Genomic DNA, 25714 nt, shown 5'->3' with positions numbered 1-25714 from the left:
TAAAAATGGACATGCAACTAGCAGTTTTCAAATATGAAATGGCTGAAAAACATTTTTAAAATGTTTATTCAGCATTGGGCTGGAGAGATGGCTCAGTGGTTAAGTACACTGACTGCTCTTCCAGAGGTCATGAGTTCAATTCCCAGCAACCACATGGTGGCTCACAACTATCTGTAATGGGATTTGGTGTGCCTGAAGAAAGCTACTATATATTTGTATACATAAAATAATTTTTTTAAAAAGTTAAAAAAATGTTCAACAGCCTTAGCTATCAAGGACATATAAACAAGAAGTATTTTTGTGATTTTATCTTATCCCAGTTACAAGGGTCAAGATGAAAACAACAAATAATAGCAGGTATTGGCATGGATGTTGTTCACTACTAATCCCATGGTTAGTACCCCCGTCCCGGAATGCTTAATTGGCATAGATATATTTAGAAGTTGGCAAGAGTTCTCATATTAGTTCCATGACCTGTTAAATGGGGGCTATTATGGTTGGAAAGGCTAAATGGAAGCTTTTAGAGTTGCCTCTGCCAAGAAAAATAGTGAATCAAAAACAGTAGCAACCAAATTTAAGTGACTTCTACCTCAGTGAAATTCTTAGGAGTCCAGTGGTGTGGGGGCATGTAGAGATATTCCTTCTAAGGTGAAAGGTAAGTTATTGCACCTGGACGCTTCCAGTATCAAAGAAGAAGCACAGCATTTAGTGGGTCTATTTGGATTCTGGAGAAAGCAACTTTCTCACGTGTGTGTCTCTGTGTGTGTATGTTTTGCTGTGGCTCATACAGCAAGTGACCTGGAAAACTGCTAGCTTTGTGTGGAACTCAGAACAGGAGAAGGCTTTTCAACAGATCCAAACTGCTGTGCAGGCTACTCTATCATTTGGACCATGTGATCAGGCAGATCTGATAGTACTTGAGGTATTAATGGAAGATATAGATGCCATTTTGAACCTTTGAAGGGCCCTTATAGGTGAGTCATGGAAGAGTCTTTTGAGTTTTGGAGCAAGGCTCTACCATCATCTATAGACAACTATTCTCCCTTTAAGTGACAGTTCTTGGTCTATTAATGGGCCCTAGTGGAAACTGAACATTTGACAATGGGCCACCAGATTACTTTGCAATCTGAGCTGTCTGCCTATCATGAACTGGGTATTATCTGACCTACCAAATCATAAAATAGGATGTTGTCTTAATTAGGGTTTCTAAGAGACACCGTGACCATGGTCAACTCTTATAAAGACAAACATTTAATTGGGGCTGGCTTACAGTTTCAGAGGTTTAGTCCATTATCATCATGGCAGAAAACATGGCAGCATCCAAGCAGACATGGTGCCGGAGAAATAACCAAGACTTCTACATCTGGATCTGCAGACAGCAGGAAGAGATTGTGCCACACTAGGCCCAGCTTGAGCATCTGAGATCTCAAAGCCTGTCCCCAGTGACATACTTTCTCCATCAAAGTCACACCTACTCTAGCAAAGCAACACCTCCTAATAGTTCCTGCAAGCTTATGGGGGGGCATTTTCTTTTAAACCACCACAGATATGCACAGATGTTATCTATTTTCAAAGAGAAGTATCTAGCCTGAACATGTAATAAATGCACAAGAAAGTTACATGTAGAAGTTTCCCAAAAGCCTCAATTCCAATGTCATTTGCTGCTAAGGATACACTGACAACCTCATGGGGGTATGCCTTATGATCAGCTGACTGAGGAAGAGATTAGGGCCTGGTTGATTGATGGTTCTGCATACTATGCATGCACAAACCAGAAGTAAACAGCTGCAGTATATCATCTCCTGTCTGAGATAACTTTGAAAGACACTGGTGAAGATTTACAGTGGGCAGAATGTCAGACAATAAACATGGTCATACATTTTGTTTTGAAAAAGAAATGGCTAGATGTTCATAGGCTAAAAGAAATCAGATTGTTCACTGACTCATGGGTTGATGGTCATGGAAAAAGCAGGATTAGAAAATTGGTGAGAAAGACATCTGAGGAAGAAGTATGTGGATAGATCTCTCCAAATGGGCAAAGGCTATGAAGATACTTGTGTCCCATGTAAATGCTCATTTTAAAAGCTGACTTCAGCAGAGGAGTTCAGCAATCAAGTAGATAGGATGACCTATTCTGTGGACAGCCAAGACTCTTTCCCCAAACATCCTTGTCACTGCCTAATGGGTCCATGAACAAAGTTGTCAAGGTGGCAGAGATGAGAGTTATGCATGATCTTGACAACATGAACTTCCACTCACCAAAGCTGACCTGGCTACAAGTGCTATTGGATGTCATACCTGCTGTGATAGTTTATATATGCTTGGCACAGGAAGTAGAACTACTAGGAAGTGTGGCTTTGTTGAAGAAAGTATGTCATGTAGGCATGGGCTTTAATGAATTCATCTTAGCTCCCTGGAAGTCAGTCTTCTGTTTGCCTTTAGAACAAGATGTAGAACTCTCAGATCCTCCTGCACCATGCCTGCCTGCAAGCTGCTATGTTCCCACCTTGATGATGATGATGGAGTGAACCTCTGAACCTGTAAGCCAGTCCCAATTAAATGTTGTCATTATAAGAGTTGCCTTGGTCATTTTGTCTGTTCACAGCAGGAAAACCCTAACTTCAACATCTGCCAACAGCAAAGACCCTCACTGAGCCCCAGATATGGCACCATTCTCTGGGATAACCTGGTGGCAGGTTGACTAAATTGGAGCATTTCCTCTGTGGAAAAGACAATCCTTTGTACTAACTTCAGTAAATACCTAATGGTTATGTATTTGTCTTTCCTGTACATAATGCTTTCGACAAAATCTGTAGACTTGCATAATCTATACTCATATCTGAAGATTTGGAGCTAGGAACCATATGTGTGGGGGGGGGGGCGGGAGGGAGGAAGGGAGAGAGAGGATGGGGAGAATCCAGTGGAGTTGGGAAAGGTAAAACTCTAACTAACCTGACTGGGTCAGCTCACAGGATTCCCATTGGCTCTTTTCAGGTACAGAACAGACATGACTCTGTTCTTCAAGGTATTTGTAAAAACTATTACTTTAGAGAACATTTTAGGGATAGGATAGAGGAGATGTAGTAAGAACTACAATGGTTTGAATGAGAAATGCACTCCCATAGGTTCAGATATTTAAAACACTTGGTCCCCAGTTAGTGGTAGAGTTTGGGGGAGGTTATAGAGCCTTGGGAAGTATGTTCTTGTTGGAGGAAGTATGTCATTGCATCAAGTTTTGTGGTTGATGGTCTCACTCTATTTCTAGTTAATCTCTTTGATATATGTTTGGGGTTAGAGATGTGGTTTCTCAGCTTTCTGGTTTGGTCACCTACTTACTGCCATGTCTCCCCTGCCATTTTGGATTCCCCCTCTGGAACTTGAAGACAAAATAAACCCTTTCTTCTATAAGTTGCTTGGGGTCATGGTATTGTATCACAGCAACAGAAAAATAACTAAAACAGGAAGTATTTCAGTGGTCCAGGAAGGGTGGTGGAATAGTGCCGGCAGATATGGAAAGATCTGAGGAACATTTAAAATCATATAGTCCTAGAGTGTTGTGATGTGAATGGAGAATAATTCAGGAGAAACCATTTGTTGTGACATGAGTGGATAGTACAAATGACTGAGATGAAAGAGAACGCCAATGATGTGAGTTTAATGGGGAGGATCATATGTTAGTTTATGTTCATCTTGAGGTGTAACTCTTTGGCAGCACACAGAATTGTAAATGCCTACAAGGAACCCAAGTTAGAGTAACTGGAACAAGCAAGACTTAAATTCTGTGTTTGTGTCTGTCTGTCTGTCTGTCTGTCTGTCTCTCTCTCTCTCTCTCACTCACTCACATACGGTATATGAAGTTGTCTCTCTGACTTAAAATGTTACTGCTGACATCCCTATAATTCACTTAACTTTTCTTCATCACAAATGCTGTGCAGCACATGCAATTCCAAGACAGGATATTTTTGTTTATGAAGAAAAAATAAAGACTATTAGCTTTTTGCAAGACAAAATTCTGGTGGCTTCTACATGGTCTTTCCCACCATAGTCTTCCTCAGTCCAGGGAGTCATTATGGAAATCTCTGTCCTGCTAAGCATGCTTATTCTCATACTTTCCAGAAGTGGTTAAATAACTACTAGTTAGTGCTACTATATCACAAATCTTTGATGTATAGCAAAGATATATGGCAATATCTTTTAGGAATGGCAAGATACAGCTTGTAAGCCTAACTTTTAATGGCTGATCCATCTCTTCAGTCTATTTTCTTTATTACTTAAATTTCTTATGAACATTTTAAATCAGTTCTCACGTTCTTAGTTTTATAGGTGCCTGTGAGATTGCTTAGGTAAAAAGATTAGGAAGAAAAAGAAAAAGAGGATTAGGAGAAATATGTGAAGAATTTTCATAGGTATGGCAAATGTTTCTGTCTAAAAGCCTGAAATAGGTTGTGAAGGAATTTAAGGTTCAAAACCAGAAAAACAGTGTTTCAAATGCTGGTGAGTATACATGAGATAAAAATATTAACCTGGCATTTGTGACCTTAGTAGAAACACTTTTGGCACTGCTGGATGCCCCAAACCATGCTGAAGTGTGTTGAGAATTGCATGATTGGTGATGATACACACACATACACACACACACACACACACACACACACAGAGTTTTCTTCCCCACTTTTAAATAACTTTTATTCCTTCACAAAATCATGCATGTATAGGAATCTATATCATCTACCCCAACCTTTTCCTCCAGTCCTTCTCCCCCTTATGTCCTACACACTTTTTGGTAACAGAGTCCAATTAGTGTTTCCTATTAGAATGTTAACTGATCTTGTACACCTGACCTGGTACAATGTGAAGTGGAAACTCATTGCCGTTTTGACTTTCATTTCCATACCAGCTAATCATATTGAACATGTTTTCATGTCCTTGTATACTACTTAATTTTGGGGGAAACAAGTCTTCCGTTTGTTCTTTGGTCTTGTCTTTTACATTTTCTTTTGAATTGGTCCTTTGTGAATTTCACATCACAGTATATAACCTTTTGTCCACACTTCTTTGCCTGCAAATGTTAATTGCAATGGGTCATTGGTCTGGCATAAGGGGCTTCGGCTACTCTGAGTACTGGAACCTCACTAGGACTCCTCTTGGATATTCTGTTTTTGCCCTGTGTCATGGAGATCCTGTAGTTTTGGATCAATATAACAAGCCCTTCCATGCACAACAGCAGTTCATCCATAGGGCGGATGTTGGAATTTGGACCAATTCAAAGCCTGGATCTGGGCCTGAGATCTGACTGAACTGGTCAGCCTGATGGCACTCCTGTTCCTTGGGGCTGGGTTACCAGTAACACCCTTTGCTCTCTTGAAACCAGGGCCAGCTCTACCCTGCTGCCCATGTGAGGTGTAGGGCCCACTCTCCTGAGTGTTGCACCTGGTGAAGGACTTGTCCAGTTATCCCATTCTTATGACCCTGGGGCCAGCTCTCCTGCCTGCTATAACTGGCAAGGAATGATAGAAGGGAGGAGGGCATCATCTTCTCATCTGTGCCACTGCACCACAGACAAGAGGCAGGGTTGGCTCTCCTTCACTGTTGTCCTGGGGACCAGCTCACCTGTAACCCCACATTCAGGGGCAGCTCTAACTGTGCTGTCCAAGTGAGATACAGGGACAACTTTCCCATGTGATGCAGCAATTGTGGGGCAGGGACAGTTCTTCTCTCATAACCCCAAGGATATCTCTCCAGCTTGCTGTAGGTGACAAAGGGCAAGGGTGTGGGAGAGTATCTCTCCCTTGCCCACACTGCTGCAAGGCAGACAAGATTAGGGTCAACTCTTCCACACTCACACCCTAGAGGCCAGCTTACCCCTAAACCCATTCTGGGTCAGCCCTATTGTGCTACTCAGCTGAGTGAGGTCCAAGGCCTGCTCTCCCAAGTGCTGCAGCAGGTAAGGGACAGGGCCCACTAACCTGTTCTCAGAACCAGCTCTCTTGACTACCACAGGTGGCAAGAGGTGGGTGGTAGGCATCTCTCCTTTGTCTATGTCACAGCACAGAAGACAAGTGGCAGGGCAAGCTCTCCCATGCTCATGCCCTCAGGGCCAGCTAACTTGTGCCCCAACCATGGTCAGCTCTATTGTGCTGCCTAAGTGAGGTTCAGGGTATGCTAGGATTTCTATGTAGCCCTTGTTGTCCTAGAACTCGCTCTGCAGACCAGCCTGGCCTTGAAGTCTGCCTGCCTGTGACTCTCAAATGCTGGGATTAAAGGCATGAGCTGCTACTGCCCCACATATTTGTTCATCTTTTAATAGAAAAATTTGTCAAATCATAAAAGGTCTTTATATATCCTGTGTATTACGCTATTTTTACATATATTACTTGAAAATTATTTTTCTTTAAGTTGTATTTTTGATGTTTTTATAACATTTTGATACATATTTTGATAAGATCCCCTTTGTCATTGCTATTGACTTTTATGCCACATATGATAATCCATTGCCAAATCCAGAGTAAAAAGGCAATTTACTCAGATGTTCTCATATAAGACTAATATGTTAGGTCATATATTGAATTACATATTCATTTTAGTTTTCATTTGCTGCTATTTGTTTGGTTTTTGAAACAGGGTTTCTCTATGTAGCCCTGGCTGTCCTGGAATTGATTCTATTGACCAGGCTGGCCTTGAACTCAGAGAGGTTCACCTGCCTCTGCCTCCTGAGTGTATGCCACCATTGCCTGTTTTTCTAAATATTTATCTAGTTATCAAAGCACTTGATAAGAATGTCAATGTTTAATTCTTTTTCTGAGCAACTTCTCTGACAATCAATTAAAACATAGTTCAAACTCTCTACATCAGTCTATATATTTATTTTATACCTGCACAACACCATGTTTACTGTAGGATTTCTTTGTTTTGTTTTGAGACAGGGATTCACTCTGTTTCTCATTCTGACTTGGAAGTGACTATTTAGACCAGGCTCACTTTGAAATTATGATCATTCTGTCTTCATCTTCCAAGTATTGGAGTTCCATGAGTAAGCCCCCACACCTAGTTAATTTGCCATTAGTGTAGCTTTAAAGCATGTCTTAAAATAGGAAAGTGTGTCATTCACTTGCTCTTTTTAAAATTAATTTGGCTGGGATTTTTGTTGTTGTTGTTATTTCTGGAGTTTTAGAATGGACTTTCCATTTCCGGAGAAAATGCCATTGGGATACGTCAACTACCTCCAAAAGTGTCAGTGAATGCAGGACTACATACAAAGATCAAGGGACAGTGTGCTTCAGAAGTACTTAGATCTCCAGATCCCCTCCATATTCTATGAAATAGGTTATTTGCATATTTATTTCTTATCCCCTAGAAGAATGATTCCTACAGGGGGGGAAAATCAGAACATCTCTGGAATGGAGAACACCAAGCATAAATGAAGTTATGGATATCTTAGTACAAAATTTAAGTGAACACATTTAAATAGATTATCAGGCATATGGGGAAAATCTCTTAGAGAGCTAGGAAAAAACTCAAGAAACTATGCACTAAGAAGTAAATGTTTTAGAAAACTCCTAACCTGGCATGCAGGTGAAGCTCAGTGGTAGTAGTGTTTGTGAGTGTCTGGGTTCACTCCTCAGCACACCCCTATTCACAAAAAGCTGTTAACATTTACTTTTAAAGGGAACAAGAGGGGCTAGAGAGATGGTCAGCAGTTAAGAATGCTCAGTGCTCTTGCAGAACATCATAAGTTCAATTCCCAGCACCCACATTGTGGCCCACAACTAGTATAAAGATCTGATGTCTTCTGTCCTCCACAGGCACTAGGCATGCACACAGTACACATACATACATGTAGATACTTACACCTACACAAAATAAAATCAAATATTTCTAAAAAGAGAAACAAGCAACTGGTATTTTAAAAAAGAAATGTGCACTTAGCACTTAAACAGTATTAGGTATGAAAAACTTATTAGAAGTATTAGATATGTTTGAAATCATCCAGAAAGTAAAAATCAGAGGACAACTTGTGGGAATCATTTTATTCTTTCTACCACATGGGTTTTGGAAAGGAGGTCATCAGGTTTGGTGTTAAGCACCTTAAATTGAGCCATTTGGTCAGCCCATTTCAGAATGTAAGTGAAATAATTGGACAATGTACAAACTGAGATTTTGGAAGCACTGAGCCCCTAAATTATCTTTATCACACCCCTCTCTCAATACAGAGATCTGCATGCAAGAAAAGGTAGAAATATTCTAAGAGCCAGAGGTGGTGTGATTTTCAGACACAATGGAATTGATGCATACATGAACTTAGAGACCATGGTAGCATGTGTAAGATCTGCACTGATTTAAACAAGGCAACATCCCACATGGAGGCAGAGAGTGGGCACAAAATCCTACCATCCTGTAAACGGAAAGTGATTTGCCATTGATCCCTCCAGAGAGAAGGAAGTCAATGGAGTGACATGGTGTATCAAACACACTCTAGGACAGTCTTCATGCTCAAAAATAACTGGCCAACACAAAATGAGCTCCATGTTCGTGTGTGCTTTTTTTTTGTCAGAGAAAGAACATTATGTTGGGTAGGTGGGAGAGATTGGGGGGAAGGGTATGATCAAAATGAAAAAACTGAAAAGCAAAACAAAAAACCTTTAAGTATTAGATGTTTGAACCTTTTGAAAGTGGAAGTCAGGGCAGTCAGTTTACCTGTGTGTTGGGATGTGTTCTGGGAATCAAACTCAGGCCATCATGTTTCTCCTATAGACATTACAATTACTCTAGCAAACCTTTTAAAAAAGTGTTCTTTCTTCATTCCTTTTATATCATTGTCTTTTCCCTTTAAACTCAGTCTTGATCACTGAGGCAGCAGGTGTTCCTTGGTTTGTGGTTGCACTAATTTCAATCCCTGACTCCATTTTTACACTGATCCCCTCTTCTATTTCCTTAGAAAAGGCCTCCAATGGATATCAAGCAGAAAGAGAGAGACACACAGAGACAGAGGAGAGGGAGGGAGGGAGGGAGGGAGGGAGGGAGGGAGAGAGAGAGAGAGAGAGAGAGAGAGAGAGAGAGAGAGAGAGAGAGAGAGAGAGAGAGAGGAGAGAGAAGAGAGAGAGAGAGAGCATGCTCGCTCTCTGGTTGGCAGTTTAGCTCTTATGATCTCCTATGGCCTCAGGTTAGTTGATTCTGTATTCTTGTGGTGTTCTTGACCCCACTGGCTCCTTCAACATGGATATGCCTTTTGTGTCTGTTTTCTCTCAGATTCTTATAAAAGCAAATTTCATTAGATTTAGGGTCATTCAGATGTTCCAGGATGATTTCCTCTTCTGATTGATCTTTTGTTTAGTTACATTTGAAAAAGATGTTCTACTAAATAAAATGAATGTGATATAGTTTTGGGGATTTAAAAATAGACATATCTTCTTTAAGATCAACATGCAACACACTATAGCTATTAGAGTTCCTTTACCTTTCCATGAAGCCATTAGAATAATCTTGTGAAGATCTATCAAAATATGCTGAAAATTTTATTAGAATCACATTATGCTTATCAACTTGGAGGAGCTGATATCCTTATCATTTGAACAATGAACACAAATCTGTTAAGATCTTTAAAATCTTTCATTAGTGTTTTTCATCATATGAAACATCTATGTGTTTCATTATACATGGAAGCATTGTGCTTTAGGATTGTGTGTGTCCAAGTTACATAGTTTATATATTTCTTAATTTCATCATCAAAGTATAGAATTCTAGTTAAGAGAACTAGTTATTTTGCATGTGATCTTGTATATTGTAGTCTTCCTGAAGTCAACAAATCCAGGAAGTTTTATAGAATATTACAACCACCATTATATTTGCAAATAAAAACTATCTCTTCCTTTCCTATATGGATGCCTTTTATTTATGCTTCACTAATTTGTCTGGCTAGGGCTTCTATTATAAGAAGTTATAGGACCCATCCTTATCTCTAATCTTGGGGATATTTTAGATGTTATACTTTTGCAGATCCTTACCAAGTTTAAGAAGTTGTCACGGATTAAATGTGTTTGTATTCCTACTCCCAAATCCATTTGTTAAAGTCCCAAATACTGTGATGGATTTAAAAAGTGAGATCGTCAGAAGATAATCAGATTTAGATGAAGTTATGAAGGTGGACCTTTCAGGCAGGATCAGTATATAAGAAATCTTATGTGTATTCTACCTTTACTCCAATCGATCAAACCATGATGTGAGGACATAGTAAGCATGTGTGCAACTGATTCCCTTAAATTATTTTTTTAAACTAACTTATGTGTATGAGCATTTGTCAGATTCTTGTCAGCATGCATGCCAACAATTCCTTAAAATGTATGTGTCTATTCATGGAAGCTAGAAGAGACCCCGAAGATGCCCAGGAGTTGGAGTTATAGGTGGTTATAAGCCACCAGATATTGTGGGTGGTGGGAACCAACCCTAGGTAGGACTTGTGCAAAAGCAGTAAGCACTCTTAATTCCTGAACCATTTCTCCAGTTCCATGCAATGAATTCTTTATGATTAAATGAGTATAACTGTAGAGTGTACAATTATGAAATATCTTCATTAATATACTCCTTTAATACACGTTCTTTCCCAACTCCTCCCTACTTCATGCCCTCTCTATTTAAAACAGACTGTGACAGCATGCACAAGTCCTGCACAAATTCAATCCAGACGAAATCCCAACTTGAAGAGATGTGCTCATAAATTTCCACTCCTGGCCAAGAAGCTTTTTACAAGTGATAGCTACTAGGAAAGAGAAAATCCGTTTACTTCAATGAAATGAATTGAGTATTATCAACCACACTGCAGGGCTGGACCCATGCTTGGGACTAGTTGGCATTGCAGCTGATTCTTGAGTAAATGTATTGTTTTTTCATGGTGTGTATGGTATCAGTTTTGTTATTCCTGCTGCTCCAGTATACAGTTACAGCACAGTATCCATTATCCTTGCCCATGGAAATTGAAGCAGTTTTGTATTATATAGGACATATTACTTTATTTTTTAATGCTGCTTGAATATATATCTGACCTGAATGCCTGGTTTGCATGAAGGTCAGAAAAGGGCATTAAATTCCCTGGAACTGGAGTTGAGGGTGGTTGTGAGATGCTGTATGGATGCTGGAAACTGAATCTGGGTCTTTAGAAAGAACAAGTGCTCTTAACCACTGAGCCATTTCTCCAGCCCTGCACATTACTTTATATTTGAATATGCATAAATATAGAAGTGTGGTAGTTTTTCATTATTATATAGAATTAAGAGATGGTAAATGACAAAGTAATGGCTGTGATTGTTTGTTTTCTGTAATTAAGATAATTTATTTATGTGACTCTATTACAATGATTGACTGAGTATGATCTAGAACATCAACAAAAAGAAACAATGGTCCTCACCAGAACCAATCATGCTGGAATTCTTCTGTCTTCCCAGTCTTTGGAATCCTAAAAACTGCTTAAGCTGTTTGGTCTGTGGTACTTTGTGTTAGAAGCCCAAGTGAAGGTAGATATTCTCCTAGTTAAGGAGTTATCTTTATTATGAATATATGCTAAATTTTGTTGAATATTATTTTCTGCATTAATTTATAAAACAAAGCTAATAGGATTTTTCTTTTTTCTTGCTTATATGGTGGATTAGAATGATTTTGACAAAACTAACCATGCAGCTTAAATGTACTCCACTTATTCATGATGTATTTTGAATATATTGGTGAATTCTATTAGCTAGTATTTTATAAAGAATACATATATATGTATATATATATATATATATTCATATTGATTGTTTTTACTATCTGATTAAGATAACTGCAATATTAGCTAAAAAGGATGAGAAAAACACCACCTACCACCTACTCTTCTATTTTCTCAAAGAACTAGTGTAGAACTGTTAAATTTTGAAAGATTTTGTTATAATTATCTAGTAAAACAATCTGAGCCTGAAGATTTGGAGATAGGAGTTTAAATTAAACTTAATAGTTACAGGGCTGTTCCATCTTTCAATGGAGTTATTAATGGGACAATCTGGTTTTTTAACAAATGTCAAAAATACTTACATTCTATTATCAAAAGTTTTAAATTAAATGATGTATTCCTTATCAAACTACACATTCACAGAGATTTCACTTATTCCTACCACCCTAGGAAAGTTTACAGCTACAGCTATATTAAATTGCTTAAACTTTATGCACACACCTCCCCCTAAAATACTCTACCAAATTACTTAGTCATTGAGAAAGAGTTACACATCAACCCAGTTCTGGAAAGAGAATAGACTGAAATTAGGGAAATTGCTACCTTCCATTTTTAGACAGAAGCCTCCAATCTGATGATATCTCTTGCTTGTACTAGGGAGTAAGTTGATCAAAACTCATTTCTATTCTCTGACTTGAAGCTGGTAACAGTGCTTTACTCTTTCAGAGATCGTGGGAGTGAATAACAAAAATAAACTAGCCTGCTATTCCTGCAAAGGCTCTAAAATCCCTCCACAATCTTGTTTTCTATCAGAAGATGCTATTCCCTATGTGCCAGACATGAATTTTCTCAATCTAAACTCTGCTGGTAGTAACCAACTGGAAGCAGTCATTTAGTCATTAGGTGTCAAATCTAAAGAATATCCCTCCAGACCTAGAGATTCAAAACCTTGAAGAGGGAAAAAAAATCTTAAATTGGGTTAAAATATTCATTATTATTATTTTTTTTGAGACAAGGACTCTCTATGTAGTGCTGTTTGGCCTGGAACTAGCTATGTAAACTAGGTTGGCTTTGAATGCAGAGATCTGCCTACTTCTGTCTTCCAAGTGTTGGGATTGAAAGTGTATACCATACTCAGCTCAAAACACAGTAAGAAAGATGTCCCGGCCACAGAATATAGGATGTTGTTGATTATTTAAAGACAGGTTTTCTCTTTGTAGGCCTGGTTGCCCTGGAACTCACTATGAGAGACCAGGTTGGCCTAGAACTCAGAGATCCGCCTGTCTCTGTCTCCCAGTTCTGGGATTAAAGATGTGAAGATGTGAGCCACCAAGCCCAAGGGAAGCAAGGTTCTTAACACTGCCTCAGGATCCAACTCTCTGTGTTACATTTTGGACACATAACAGATAATCAATACACCTATTACTGGATTTGAGATTCAAAAAAAAAAATTCTAACACAGTGAAGGAGAAAGGACATGAGTTTCGGAATCAGGCAGATTCTGCTGTGGAAGACCACTGGCTGATTTTAGTCTCCTTAACTGAAAACTAGGGCTAATTATCACAGGGTTAGGAAAATTAAATGATATATACTAGGCAAACTCTGAACTTAGTGACTAATACCTCAAAACACTTAACAAATGGCTGCAGGAGGTGGTAGAATAGATTGTTAAGAATACAGGTTCTAGATTAGGCTGGTCCTGGCACTTAATTGTAATTGTAAGCTGAAATAGATCCTTTATTCCTCAAGGTATTAATCACAGCAACAGAAGACAAACTAGGTGGCAGGAGTGGGTTGGAACTGGCCTGAACCTATGAGACATGCTAGGTATGCTGTGGATGTTAGAGGAAGGAAAAAGAAGCTGCACAAGCCCTTTGCAGACCAGAAGATGGTGACTGAATCATAGATGTGGAACATTGGGCTACAGAATTTGAGTTATATTACTGGATGCTGCTTTTGCTTTTATTTTATTGTGACTATCCGAGTTCTTCTCTCTTGGAATAAAAAAAAAATATTTACTGTAATTTTGATTTTACATGGTCCCAAAGTTGAGAGACTATTTTAAACAGAATTTAGACTTCTGAAGTGTTGAAAATGTAAATACTATGGAATTTTTAACATTAATATACTTAATTTTATATTGTGATAAACATGAAACCTTGGGAATAAACAAAAGAATGGTTATGGTTTATTAATGATATACTTGTGTGTCAACCTGACAAAGGGTCAATTATGCTGGTAGGTTTTTCATCAACTTGACACAAGCTAGGGTTATCTGGGAAGAAAGAACTCTAACTGACAAACATTCCTCCATCAGACTGGCCAGTAGGTAAGTATGTAGTACATTTTCTTGATTAATAACTGACCATCCCTGGGTGGGTGGTCCTGGACTGTATAAGAAAGCAGGCTGAGAAAGCCATCAGGAAGCCAGTAAGCAGCACTCCTCCATGGCCTCCTTCAGATCCTACCTCCAGGTTCCTGCCTTGGCTTTCTTTAATGATGGATCAGACACAAAGTCAAATAAACTATTTTCTTCCCTAGTTCCTTTTGGTAATGGCTTCTACCACAGCAACTGAGAGAATAAGTCAATATACATGAGAAAAAAATAAGAATAGTGCCTGTTAGCTCTCATGATTATATTCCTTACACTGCACTTAAGCATAGTAATCAATCAAGATTATACATATTTCAAGTACTGAAGGAGATATCAGAGAAAACATTCCCAGCCACAGAAATAGAGCACAGCTGTGGCCAGTGCAAAATAGACTACAGAGCAGTAAAGTAGGGGTTATTGTGGACTCATAACTGCTCGACATGCTGAGAATACAATTATTGAAAAATGAGCACTATGGGACACCTATACAACCAGGGTATATAAAGGGACATCTATAAGGTGAAAGGAATAATATGGAAGAGAGGGAGGAATATGACTTGGAGGAAGGAGTGGACTGTTGTGGAATGGTTTCTACCATATAAGACAAAGCTGTGTTACTTGAATGCTAAGCAGCTGATTCTTACCAGAAGCCTTTCACAGGACTAGGGCTGTCAGTATTCTGTCATGGACAGGGGAGAGGATTCACTGCACACTAAGGATCTGAATGCAGGTGATGGTTGCTGGGAAGAAAGATATTTTCTTTAGTGGTAAGGTACCAGTGGTATCCACTTATAAGGTACTCATGTTCCAGTAAATAACCTCTCTTCCAAGCTTCTGTAAGCAGCCCTAATTAAACTCAGTGGCTAAGAAAGAAAGAAAAGATGATAATGGAAGAGGCACTGATTGGGAAGAAGATTAACAGGAGTAAAGTGTTACGGGGGAGCAAATATGATCAAAGTATATTATATACATGTGTAAGAATATAATAACGAAACACATTATCATGTATACTTAGTATATACTTGTAAGAAGTAGCTCATGAAAATGATTGAAAGCTTTCTCACTGAACTCCTCAGAACCCCTGACTTGCTGTATCTTTTATTTTCTGCTTATTTTACTTTTAATTAAGTATTTTATGTGTTTAAACTGTCCACTGAAGACAGGATTCTGCCAAATTCCTATCTCAGATATAATGTTGGGAAATAAGCAGGGAATGACCACTTATAAACTGCTGAATGATAGTTAAAAGTAAAGTAACTTTCTGAACCCTGCACCTTATCAGCACCACCCCTACCCCACCATGACCACCCCCACCCCACCATGACCACCCCCATCCCACCATGACCACCCCACCATGATTACCCACACCCCCCACTAATAATAATGTCAAGCAACAAATTTGCCAAGATAAATCACTTTTATCTCTACAGGAAAGGGAGATCTAAAAAATATATAAATTACATTAGTAACACAACATAAGAAAAAACAAGGGGAACAAACAACAGAGAAATCTGGATGAGGCTACTCTAACCTATTTATAAAAAGGCCCTGCATCAGAAATCACAATCCTACCCACTTCTAAAAATATATTTAGACATGTACAGAAGCGGTGGGTTTGTTTTTAAATTGTTTGCTTTTTGTAAAAATATATTAAAGGTGAATAGAAATCCTCTCTGCCCTCTTATCCTACCCTAGCTCTCTGCTGGGGATTGCAGATCAGAGGTAACTATCTCACCATGTTCTAAACCTTGGTTATCCCAACTCCTCTCCACCTCACTTCACTTAGAACCTGAAACATAAAAACAAAACAAACAAAACAACAACAACAGCAACAACAACAACAATACACTAGCTTCTTTGGAAAAGCATAACTTTGAGGGTAAACTTGCTTTTCATTGGAAACAACACAAAATAACAGGAGACTCTGAGAACCCAACTAAACTAAACAAACCCTATTAGAGGGTAGGTTTCAGCTCCACAGAACCTTCTAACAAAGAAACTGAGGGAAAAGAGGCCTGGAATGGGGTGGGGAGAGGGTGCTAACAATTAGCTGCCTTTGAAAGATCAAGAGGGAGTTTTAATGGGTGTAAGGGCTAGGGACCTGTTTTTGGTGACAACAGTCAGCCTTTAGTCAGGAAGTTGCCCATACAGGGTCAGAAGCTTCTCCTGCTTTCCCCTTATTTCCCCACTGCTGCCTTGAAATCTCCAAGATAAGCAAAGCTGAGTAGAAAGGAGGGGAGTAGGGACCTCACATACTAAAGGGGAGGTAGCCAGGCCTTTTGCCTTTGGTGTGACTAAAGGAGGACTGCTTGGCCCCTGGGGGTCCCCAAGGTAGAAAAAGCAAATATGCTAAAGTGCCCCCATCCCAACAAGGATGGAGGGGGTAGATCTATAGAAAAAAGAAAGTTAAGCCACAAACATAAAAGATAACACAGAGGCCTCACAAATTCCCTGTGGTCTGCATCATAGCTGTTAAATTTCCCAGAAGCACTAGGCAAGCTGGGATGAGGACGAGTGGAAGGTAGAGGACACTCCCACTTGGGCAGTGCCAAAACGGGTTGTTCAGACGGGGCAGTCTCCATCAAGTCCAGATTGCCATTAAGGCAAGACAAGAGGGAGGTGGGGGACACTGTCTGGAAAATAGTGACAATCACAAAGGAAAGGAGAGCAAAGTGGATCAGAATATCTGCTACTTCACAGATGGGCATCGTTTCTAGCTTCAGACTTGAATAGCCTATCTGCACTATGCTTCAGTGTTGGCCTGTGGTATGAGAGTGAAAAGTCCCAGGGGTGAAGATCTTAGTTCTGAAATCTTTACACTAAGCTCAGATGGGGAAAGAAACCTGAAGTTCCTGATAATGACCTGCAGGGTTAGGTTGTTTCACCACACCCTCTTCTGAAGGTCCAGGCTGTGCTTTGTGGTATGGGTGGGGTGGTAGAAGCAGGCTAGAGCCAGAGTTATCAATGTGGCAGGTACTTCAGATTTCTAGGAGGTGAGTTTGTTATACCTGCTGTAACCCAGTTATAGCTATGGGGAGAATGTTCTACAGGGCCAAAAAACACAGGCAAATTCCTGTAGGTCATCATAGGGGCTTCATGTGCAGTCAGACAAAAGTAGTTTCCTCTGGTGGACTAGGCAACAATCATAGTCAAAGGCTTGGGTATCTGTCCTTTTTCTACCTCAAAAAGTAAAAGAAATCTCCTTCCCTTCTCCCCCAACCCCCCAAGACAGATAAAGTCAGCTTTTTTAGGCCAGCTCTGGAGATGGCCCATATAGGGTCATAAAGACCCTCTTCATTTTTGTCATGAAAAGAGGTAAAAGGAGATAAAGACCACAACCTTCTATCAGGAACAAGACTGAAGGTAGGGTATATCCACTGGTTGTGAGGAAGGGTTAGGAATGGGTGGAGGTGGGCAGGCTTAGAGACAGGGCTGGAGGTGCTGAAAATGTTGAGCACTGGGTCTCTCAATCCATGGCTGGAGGAAAGTGAAGGGCCCAGACTCCCTTTATGCTGCTCCTCATCATTCCTTCCATATGGAGGAGCAGTGGAAAAGAATATAGACAAGGGGTAAGCGAAATATGTGGGTGGAGCAGGAAAGGATTCTAGTCAGTTGGAAACTTCTCCCATTTACCTGCTACTTATGGGTATGGAAAAAGGTAGGATACTCATAGGGGAAGTGGGAAAGGGAGTTGGGGATAGTCCGTGCCTTTGGTCAGTCCCAAGAAAGCAGGACAATGCACCTTGTCCGGGGCTCATAGGATCCAGGAGTGCCCCGAATTGACAACGAAGAAGGCAATGGGGGTGAAGGGATGAAGGAGTAGGATATGATGGGGCTCGTCTCACAGAAGTAACTTGCCATTTCTGTGGATTTTCAGGATGCGGCCGAGTCTCTGCTTTGCTGTGGCCAGGCCCTTTTTAGGACGCTTTCCTGTAAGGAAGGGCCAAAGTCAGCAGAGGCTTTATGAGCAACTTTAGCACCAACTGCTAATATTGTGTCACACCTCCATGCTTCATTTTTTTCTCTCTCTCAACAAAGCTCTTCATCTTTACACCATATCAGGCAAGGAACCCTCCTTAACCACTTCTATTTAGTGCCACATGCTTGGCTAATCCTTCTCTGGTTGCTGCAGCAGTCACAATCACTGTAGTTCTAGCTTTCTGGCTGTTTTCCATCACGGACTTTGGGTTCAATCACTTTCCTAGGAAAATTCTGTAAGGGGGTCAATATGCTTCTGTATCATTTGTGCTATCCTGATCACTAGGGTTAATGACTATAGTTCCCTGTCCCTGAGGATGCCACGCTCAGGGATTTCTTTCATTAGAAACCCCTATTCTAGTCATTCCTTAACATCACACCAAACTCAGTACCTTGAAGTACATCCATCCACACTATGGATTGGGCTCTGGCCAATGAGAGGAAAAGGAGTACTTGAATGCATTTTTCCGTTTCCCCACATCAAATCACTCCTCACATCCTATATTACAATTATTCTTTCCATTTATCATCTCTCCATTACTCTGACCAGATGTCACACAGTTGTGTTTCTTCAGTTCTTTCTGAATCTATGGATGTATAGACTACTTACTTCTAGTCCATCCTCCACTATGACCACCAGAAGAATCTTTCAAACCTAAATCTATTACTTGTATTTAAATTTAATTGCCTCTTCATGGCCTACTGAGCTGTAGGTATTAGAAGGCTAATATCCAAGCACCTGAAGTTTGGCTTCCTGGTATTCTCATCTATCAGAGCAGTTAAGATTTAGATCAGAGAGCTTTTAAGAGCTCTCATTTTAACTCCCATTTGGGTCATGTACCTTGTCCTGCCTGACTGCTCTGGGAACCAACTGAAGGGCGCCTCTGGGTGAGGAAGACTCCAGGGGCCATGGGTGTGGTGCTGCGATTTGCCTGAGCCATGCCAAAGGCATTGGGACGAGCAGTGTACTCATGGTCAGCAAGGCTTCCTGACAGAGCCTCTTGTTTAGGCTCAGGAGGTGGCTGGGGTGAGGAGGAGGTGACAGGCTGGGGTGTAGTAGCCAGTGTTGGTGCAGGCATTGTCATGATGGCATTAGAATCTTGAGGGCGAGGCTGTTCTACCTCCTTCAGCAAAGGCTTCTTCTTGATATATTTCTTCTTTTGGGCCTTTTGCAGCTCCTGAAATACAAGCCAAGTTGGCAGAGAGATTAAAGAGTGAAGAAAAAAAGAAAAAAAAAGAAAAATTTCCAGAAAGTATGAAGACAATGGTCAATGTTTCTGCATCCTGCCCCTTTTCTCCAATTCTAAGTCCACCTTGTATGGACACACAATAGAGGCCTTCCAATACTTATAGTAATTTCTTTGACATCATTCATCCTTAAGCTCATTACTACCACTTAATAGTAAAATGTCAGAAGAACTGTAAATGATTTTGAAGACAGATTTTGGTGAATTATGGGCATTCCTAATAACTAAATTTACGCCAGCAGCTTAGGTACATTATTTACTATATTCTTTAAAGGTCCTAAGTATGTGTGAGGGGGGAACCTCTTCATTTTACAAATAACCAAACAGAAGTGCAAGGATAATAAGTAATTTTACACACAAATAAATCCCCATGGAAAAGTAGTTAGATCTAGTATCCCTAACCATCATATAAATCTTCTCAAAATGAACTGAGAATAAAGTGTTAGCTTTGGAATAAGGTAAATGTGAGTTCAAACCCAGGCTTCTATTTCCTAAATTAGATGACTTACTAAAGTTAAAGTTACTGACCTTTCTGAATCTCAGGTGACTTGTCTGTAAATGGGTAAAATAATAGCTGCTTTTCAGAATTGTTAGAAAGCTCAAATGACATAAAAATATGTACCACATGAAAGAAACTCAAAAAACTAGTTAATTATTCTCTATTTCTCATAATAGCCTTTTTTTCATTTTGCTGACCTTTTTTTGAACATTAAGACTTGATCATTTTTTTAAGTCATTGAATCTAATATCTCAATTTGTATAGAATGGACAAATATGAAGTTGTGCCACTTCTTTCAGTATCTTGTATTTCATTCACTTATTGCTATATGGCTCTACTATCTACTGTGTAGTAGGTACCTGGACAATAGGCATGTGGAGCCCTGAGCATGTGGTACTGACAGCATACAAATGAGTTTACTTTCTGAAATGTCACACACACCAACTCCATGACTATATTCCTTAGCCTTTTCTTGGCAACAAAAGCCTAGACTTGTCTTCAGAAGATTTGTTAGGCTATGGCTAACAGAGAAATTTCTTCGGAATGAGAATTATTAGTAATACATGCAAGCACTGCTTCTTAATTATTCATTTAACAATTTTAAGAATGATAATTAAGAATTATACTCCCATTCTAAGGACAAGGAAACTTTATATTTACTTGTCATTTCCTTTTTTAAAAAAATTACCATTGAGGGCTAGCAGGATGGCTCAATGGTTAAGAGCACTGACTGTTCTCCCAGAGGTCCTAAAATCAATTGCTAGCAACCACATGGTGGCTCACAACTATCTGTAATGGGATCTGATGCCCCTCTAGTGTTTCTGAATATAGCCACAGTGTACTTATAATAAATAAATAAATCTTTAAAAAAAAACCGAGCATTGATAGTTTATCTGCATGTTATGTGTATGAGGGTGTTGAATCCCCTAGAACTGGAGTTACACACAATTGTGTGCTGCCATGTGGGTACTGAGAATTATACCTGGATCCTCTGGAAGAGCAGCCAGTATGCTCTTACATCTCACCAGCCATAAGTTATTTTCCTAAGGTTACAGATATAATGATGTTTGAAGCTGAGATACAGACTCTGATTTCAGAATCTGTTCTGTTCAGCCACACCCTTAGCAGGAATCTTGTCTCACTAATATTAAGAATGAATTCTGGCTAGGCAGTGGTGGTGCATGCCTTTAGTCACAGCATTTGGGAGACAAAAGGCAGGTGGATCTCTGAGTTCAAGGCCAGCCTGATCTACAGAGAGAGTTCCAGGATTGCCAGGGCTACACAGAGAAAACCTGTCTCAGGAAAACAAAACAAAACCAAACAAACAAACAAAAAACCCAGAATGAATTTTGTTCCCCTGTTCTCTTGTCTAACTCCACAAATTATATCTTCATATCTGGATTAGCTTAAAATTCCCTACCCTTGCTGAAATTTCTTTTGCATTTAAGTGGCAAGTGGATTAATTTATGATGGGAACACTTACATATTGTTAAGTTATTTATTGAAAAAGCTGCTACGAAGCTCCCAAATTTGAAGTTCCATGGTATTCTACTTTGTGGCTACCTAGATAACCCTTAATGATAAAGACTGAAGGTGAAGTCATTAAGCCTTACTTTATATCAAATGTTATTCTTCGGGATGGACAGACAGACAGACGCGCGCGTATACACACACACACACACACACACACACACACAGACACACACTTCATTTAATCTTAATCAAAGTTCATAAAATAACTGAGAAAAAGAGAAACCATATAAAGCCAGTTGCAGCTGTTCCATAATGTTATTTTTATACATTTGTTTGTTTTGTGTATGTGTGTGTATACACATGTCCAACTGTTGAGGTCAGAGGACAATTTGCAGGAGTAGATTCTCTTCTTCTACCCTGCAGGTCCTGGAATTAAACTTAGGCCATAATGCTTAGTGGCCTAAGAAGATATATCTTTCCCCAGAATCCACTTTTTTTGTTTTGTTTTGTTTTTGAGACAGTGCTTCTTTGTGTGGCCCTGGCTGTCCTAGAACACACTCTGTAGAACAGGCTGGCATCAATCTCAGAGATCTGCCTGCCTCTGCCTCTGCCTCTGCCTCTGCCTCCAGACTGCTGGGATTAAAGGCTTGAGCCACCAGTGACTGTCAAGAATCTACTTCATAACTTTACTTATACTCATCTTATAATATGAAGTTTCCAATCCAGAAAAATCTCATTCATTCATTGATTCACTCATTTACTCCAACACTGATTTATCATGTGTCAATACCAAGTTAAAATAAATATATCCAAAGTATGTAAAATATCCTTATGATCATAAGTACCATGTGATAATACTATAGAGAAGTACAGATGAAGATCAAAGAAATAAGGTGGTAGTAGGTGATGTGAATGGGCAAAAGAAATGCTTTATGCAAATAACGGCATGAAGCAATTTGGTACATGGAGTAAATCATGAACACTAAGTGGGTACAGCTGGCATAAACAATAGACATTGGCGGGTAGTCAGGAGGTTAGAGCAAAGTCCCTCTAGACCAAACAAAGAAGGCTTTATGAGCTCTAGCAAGAAGAAATATTTTCCTGGAATCCTTCCTCATTCCCACATGCATGCACACACAAAATAGCTTCTAATACCTCCCCCCAACTGTAAAGCCTCTTCTCAGAATTATTTCCATCAACCCAAATAGTACTTCCTCCTAGAAAGCACTAAGAGTAGTTTTCACATTTCCATGTGTTTGTTTAAAGCAATAGAAAACCTTTATTTAGAAGTTACATGTTATGTGGCACTGATGAATGGCAGGGGAAGTTTTAGTCAAAGAAGTCACTTGATCTCTTGATTGGTCTGCTTGATCTCTGTTAGCTCCAAATAATAGATTTCTCAGAAACTTTATAGCTCTACAGATCATCATATGAAAAACAGTTCTTAAATTTTACTTATATAGGATATAAATAATCAAAGATATACACATTCAACTATTTCACTTTACTTAAAACTCAAGTAGCATGAAATCTGAAGTTAGAGGATATGAGTTTGAATCTTGTCTCCTCCATTTACTGGCTGTCTTATCCTGGACTAGTCACTTAAAGTGAGCCTCATATTCTTCACCTGTAAAATGATGAAAATACCATCTATTGAACAAGACTATTGGGAATATTATATTAGACATTGCACACAGGGGCACCTACATAAGGCAGATGCTGAATAGTACTCTAAACTATAGGATGTGGCATGAGGAGCTATGTGGATACAGTTAAAGAACCAAACACTTCACCTCCAAACATTCCTGGGGTTTCTGAGCAAACTACATGTTAAAGCACTTTGTAAACTTGTAAGAGGTAAATTTGATTCAGCGAACATGACCTTTTTGGATGAAAAATGGTGAATTATGTTCTTTTAAGAAATGAGGTAGAGATCAAGGTAATAATATTTGATAAATGGTATAAGAAAAAGCTCTTTATAAAAGGCCAAATTCCAAAACTAGTGAGTGACTCAAAACTTAAGTGTACTCAACTGAGTCACTTCCTCAGGACTAAATCTGAAGGCAAATGACAGACCTAGTTTTTCTATCTGAGGATTTTTTTCCCATTTTTTTTTTACTTCTTATTTGAGAATTTTATACATGCATGCAAATGTATTGATCATATTCATGCCTACCTCCCCTACCTCCAAAACCTTACAGATTCTCTCCAAACATGTTTTGCTCCCAATTTCATACGCTCCTTGTTTTTTTTTTTTAAATAATTCACTGAGTCAAATTAAGGCTGCCCATTATACATGAGTATGGGGCCACCATTAGGGCAAGAGTGACCTACCAGGGACAACTCCTGAAAAGAAAACTGACTATCCCTCCCACTCCATCTTTGGAGATTATATATACTTAGGAGGGTAAGTGACATCAACAAAGACACTTCTCTGATTTCTTTTTTCATCGTACTTCATGTCAACCAGATAACCTATGGAAGTAGCTTGCCAAAAAGCTGGGATGTAAAGGCTATAGGAAGGGCTAGGTGACAGCATAAGACAGAACAAAGAGTATCCATAATAGCAGGATCCTACCACCCTACAGGTCTGAATTTTGAGGCTTTAAGTCATCAGTAGCAGGGCCACCAGCTGGGTGTCAACACTTACCTGTTGGGCAAGCTTTGCAGCTGCTGCTGCCAAGCCTGTCTCAATGGAGGCAACTCTGGTCCCCTCACGAACAGGACGGTCCTGCTTGGGTAGGGTTGGAGTCACACGGGCTGCAAGGGAAAAAGAATGCTAATCTATTTGCCTATTATATTCGTCAACTTCAGACTATTCCAAAGGTTGCTCTTCCTGCTTCTAGATTTTCACAAAGTCCTATTTAATGACCAAGGCATATATGAATACAAATTAACCTCCTTGAACTGGCATTTAATGTTCATATGCTTTTATGTCCTTGTTGTTTCTGACTTACCTACTTTCCCAAACTTGATAATCTCAAATGGCTCTATAATATACTTTTCAAAGGTAAGCATGTTTTGAATAATCAGACAAAATATACAACCATTAAACAAAACAAGTACATCCAAATACACATGAGCATACACAGGCAAACAAACACACCCATATACACACAAGAATGTTAGACTACAAATGAGGAAGGAGTTATATAAAACTAAAAAAAAAAAATCACCAGTTTGCAAGTCTTTAAGAAACACTGGATATTCACATATAGTGTCTAAGTATTTCTTTACAGGATATAAGCTAGTCCGAAGAAAGAAAACTGATGAGATTGAGATAGCACCAACACATATAGGAGTCCAAATATGAACTTTAGTCTGTTGTTTTCTTGAGAAGGGAGTCTATGTAGCCCTGAAATTTGCTATGTAGACCAGGTTAGCATTGAACTAACAGTCACCTGTGTCTCTGTTCTGATACTAAAGGCAAAATCGACCACACCGAGCTCTGAGTATGAACTTTAATGTCATTAGTGATAACTATAGTAGAACAGAATGCAATCACATGGTAAGAAATGAAACTGCAGTAATATTTGAGTTAAGAACTAAAAGCAAGCTAACTATTTACAGTATTTTTAGGGTTTAGAAAATACAGGGATAGAAAAACTTAAAATGATTCCATGAAAAAAAAAAAGTAACATGATAAAGAACCAGTCAATTAAAAAAAGATAATGTTGTAGGGTACAGGCCTGGTAAGATTGCGCTTTGAATACCCAGAGATCAGAGAGGGCTTGGTGATGCTTGTGGAAAAGGTCCCTTTTTGTCCGGGCCTCTGTCAGAGGGAACTGGGATCTGCCCAGAAAGGCTGTGCTTATGGACCAGATGCCCAGGCTTTTCCACCTGGACCAGCAGATAACCTAGGGCACAGGCCTGGTGAGGTTGTGCCATAAGTACCCAGAGCTCAGAGAGTGCTTGGCAGTGCTTATAGAAAAGGATCCTTTCCTGCTCAGAGTAAGGGCCAGGTCTCTGTCAGAGAGAATCGTGATCAACCTGGGAAAAGTAGTGCTCGAAGATCAAGGCGTTTTTACACCTGGACCAGAGATGAACCTGACAGGCCCAGGGAGGACACATGGGGAGTTCTCAGTGAGCAAAGAGTGCTGTGCCCTCTGAAAAAGGGTCCTTTTTGGCCTAGAGAAAGAGCCAGGTCCAGGCCAGTAGTACTCAAGACCTGTGGGCAGAGGGCTGAGCTCCCAGAACAGCCTCACAAGAGCTCCCACACCTGAGCCCACAAAGACAACTGAGTCACTGCCACCAGAACTCACTGCTTACCCACAAAAAGCCAAACACTCAGAAGCAATTTTTTTTTCCTGAGCCCAGGGGCACTAGGATCCACAGGAGAGACCAGTCATTGACAACAAGATCAGATATAATCACAGATAACAAGATGGCAAGAGGAAAGCAAAAGAACTTAAGCAATGGAAACCAAGACAACCTGGCAACATCAGAAC

The 25714-nt window shown here is 39.6% G+C and overlaps 1 protein-coding gene across 2 annotated transcripts in view; it reads right to left on the bottom strand.

Annotated features, from left to right (window-relative positions):
- Positions 1-15493: 15493 nt before the first annotated feature.
- Positions 15494-25714, bottom strand: part of PHF8 (PHD finger protein 8) — a 93266-nt gene continuing 83045 nt past the window's right edge. For both annotated transcript variants that reach the window (XM_080910318.1, XM_080910319.1), the window contains 3 exons: positions 23917-24026; positions 18889-19225; positions 15494-17999 (listed from right to left, as the gene is read on the bottom strand). In XM_080910318.1, the coding sequence (XP_080766444.1) occupies positions 17911-17999; positions 18889-19225; positions 23917-24026 (536 nt within the window). In that variant the 3' untranslated portion in view covers positions 15494-17910. The remainder of the gene's footprint in view (positions 18000-18888; positions 19226-23916; positions 24027-25714) is intronic.

The sequence above is a fragment of the Micromys minutus genome (genome assembly GCF_963924665.1).
Source record: "Micromys minutus genome assembly, chromosome: X".
In the NCBI taxonomy this organism is placed as follows: Eukaryota; Metazoa; Chordata; class Mammalia; order Rodentia; family Muridae; genus Micromys; species Micromys minutus.
The sequence above is the reverse complement of the archived record's forward strand: the minus strand, read 5'-3'. Positions and strand labels throughout refer to the sequence as shown.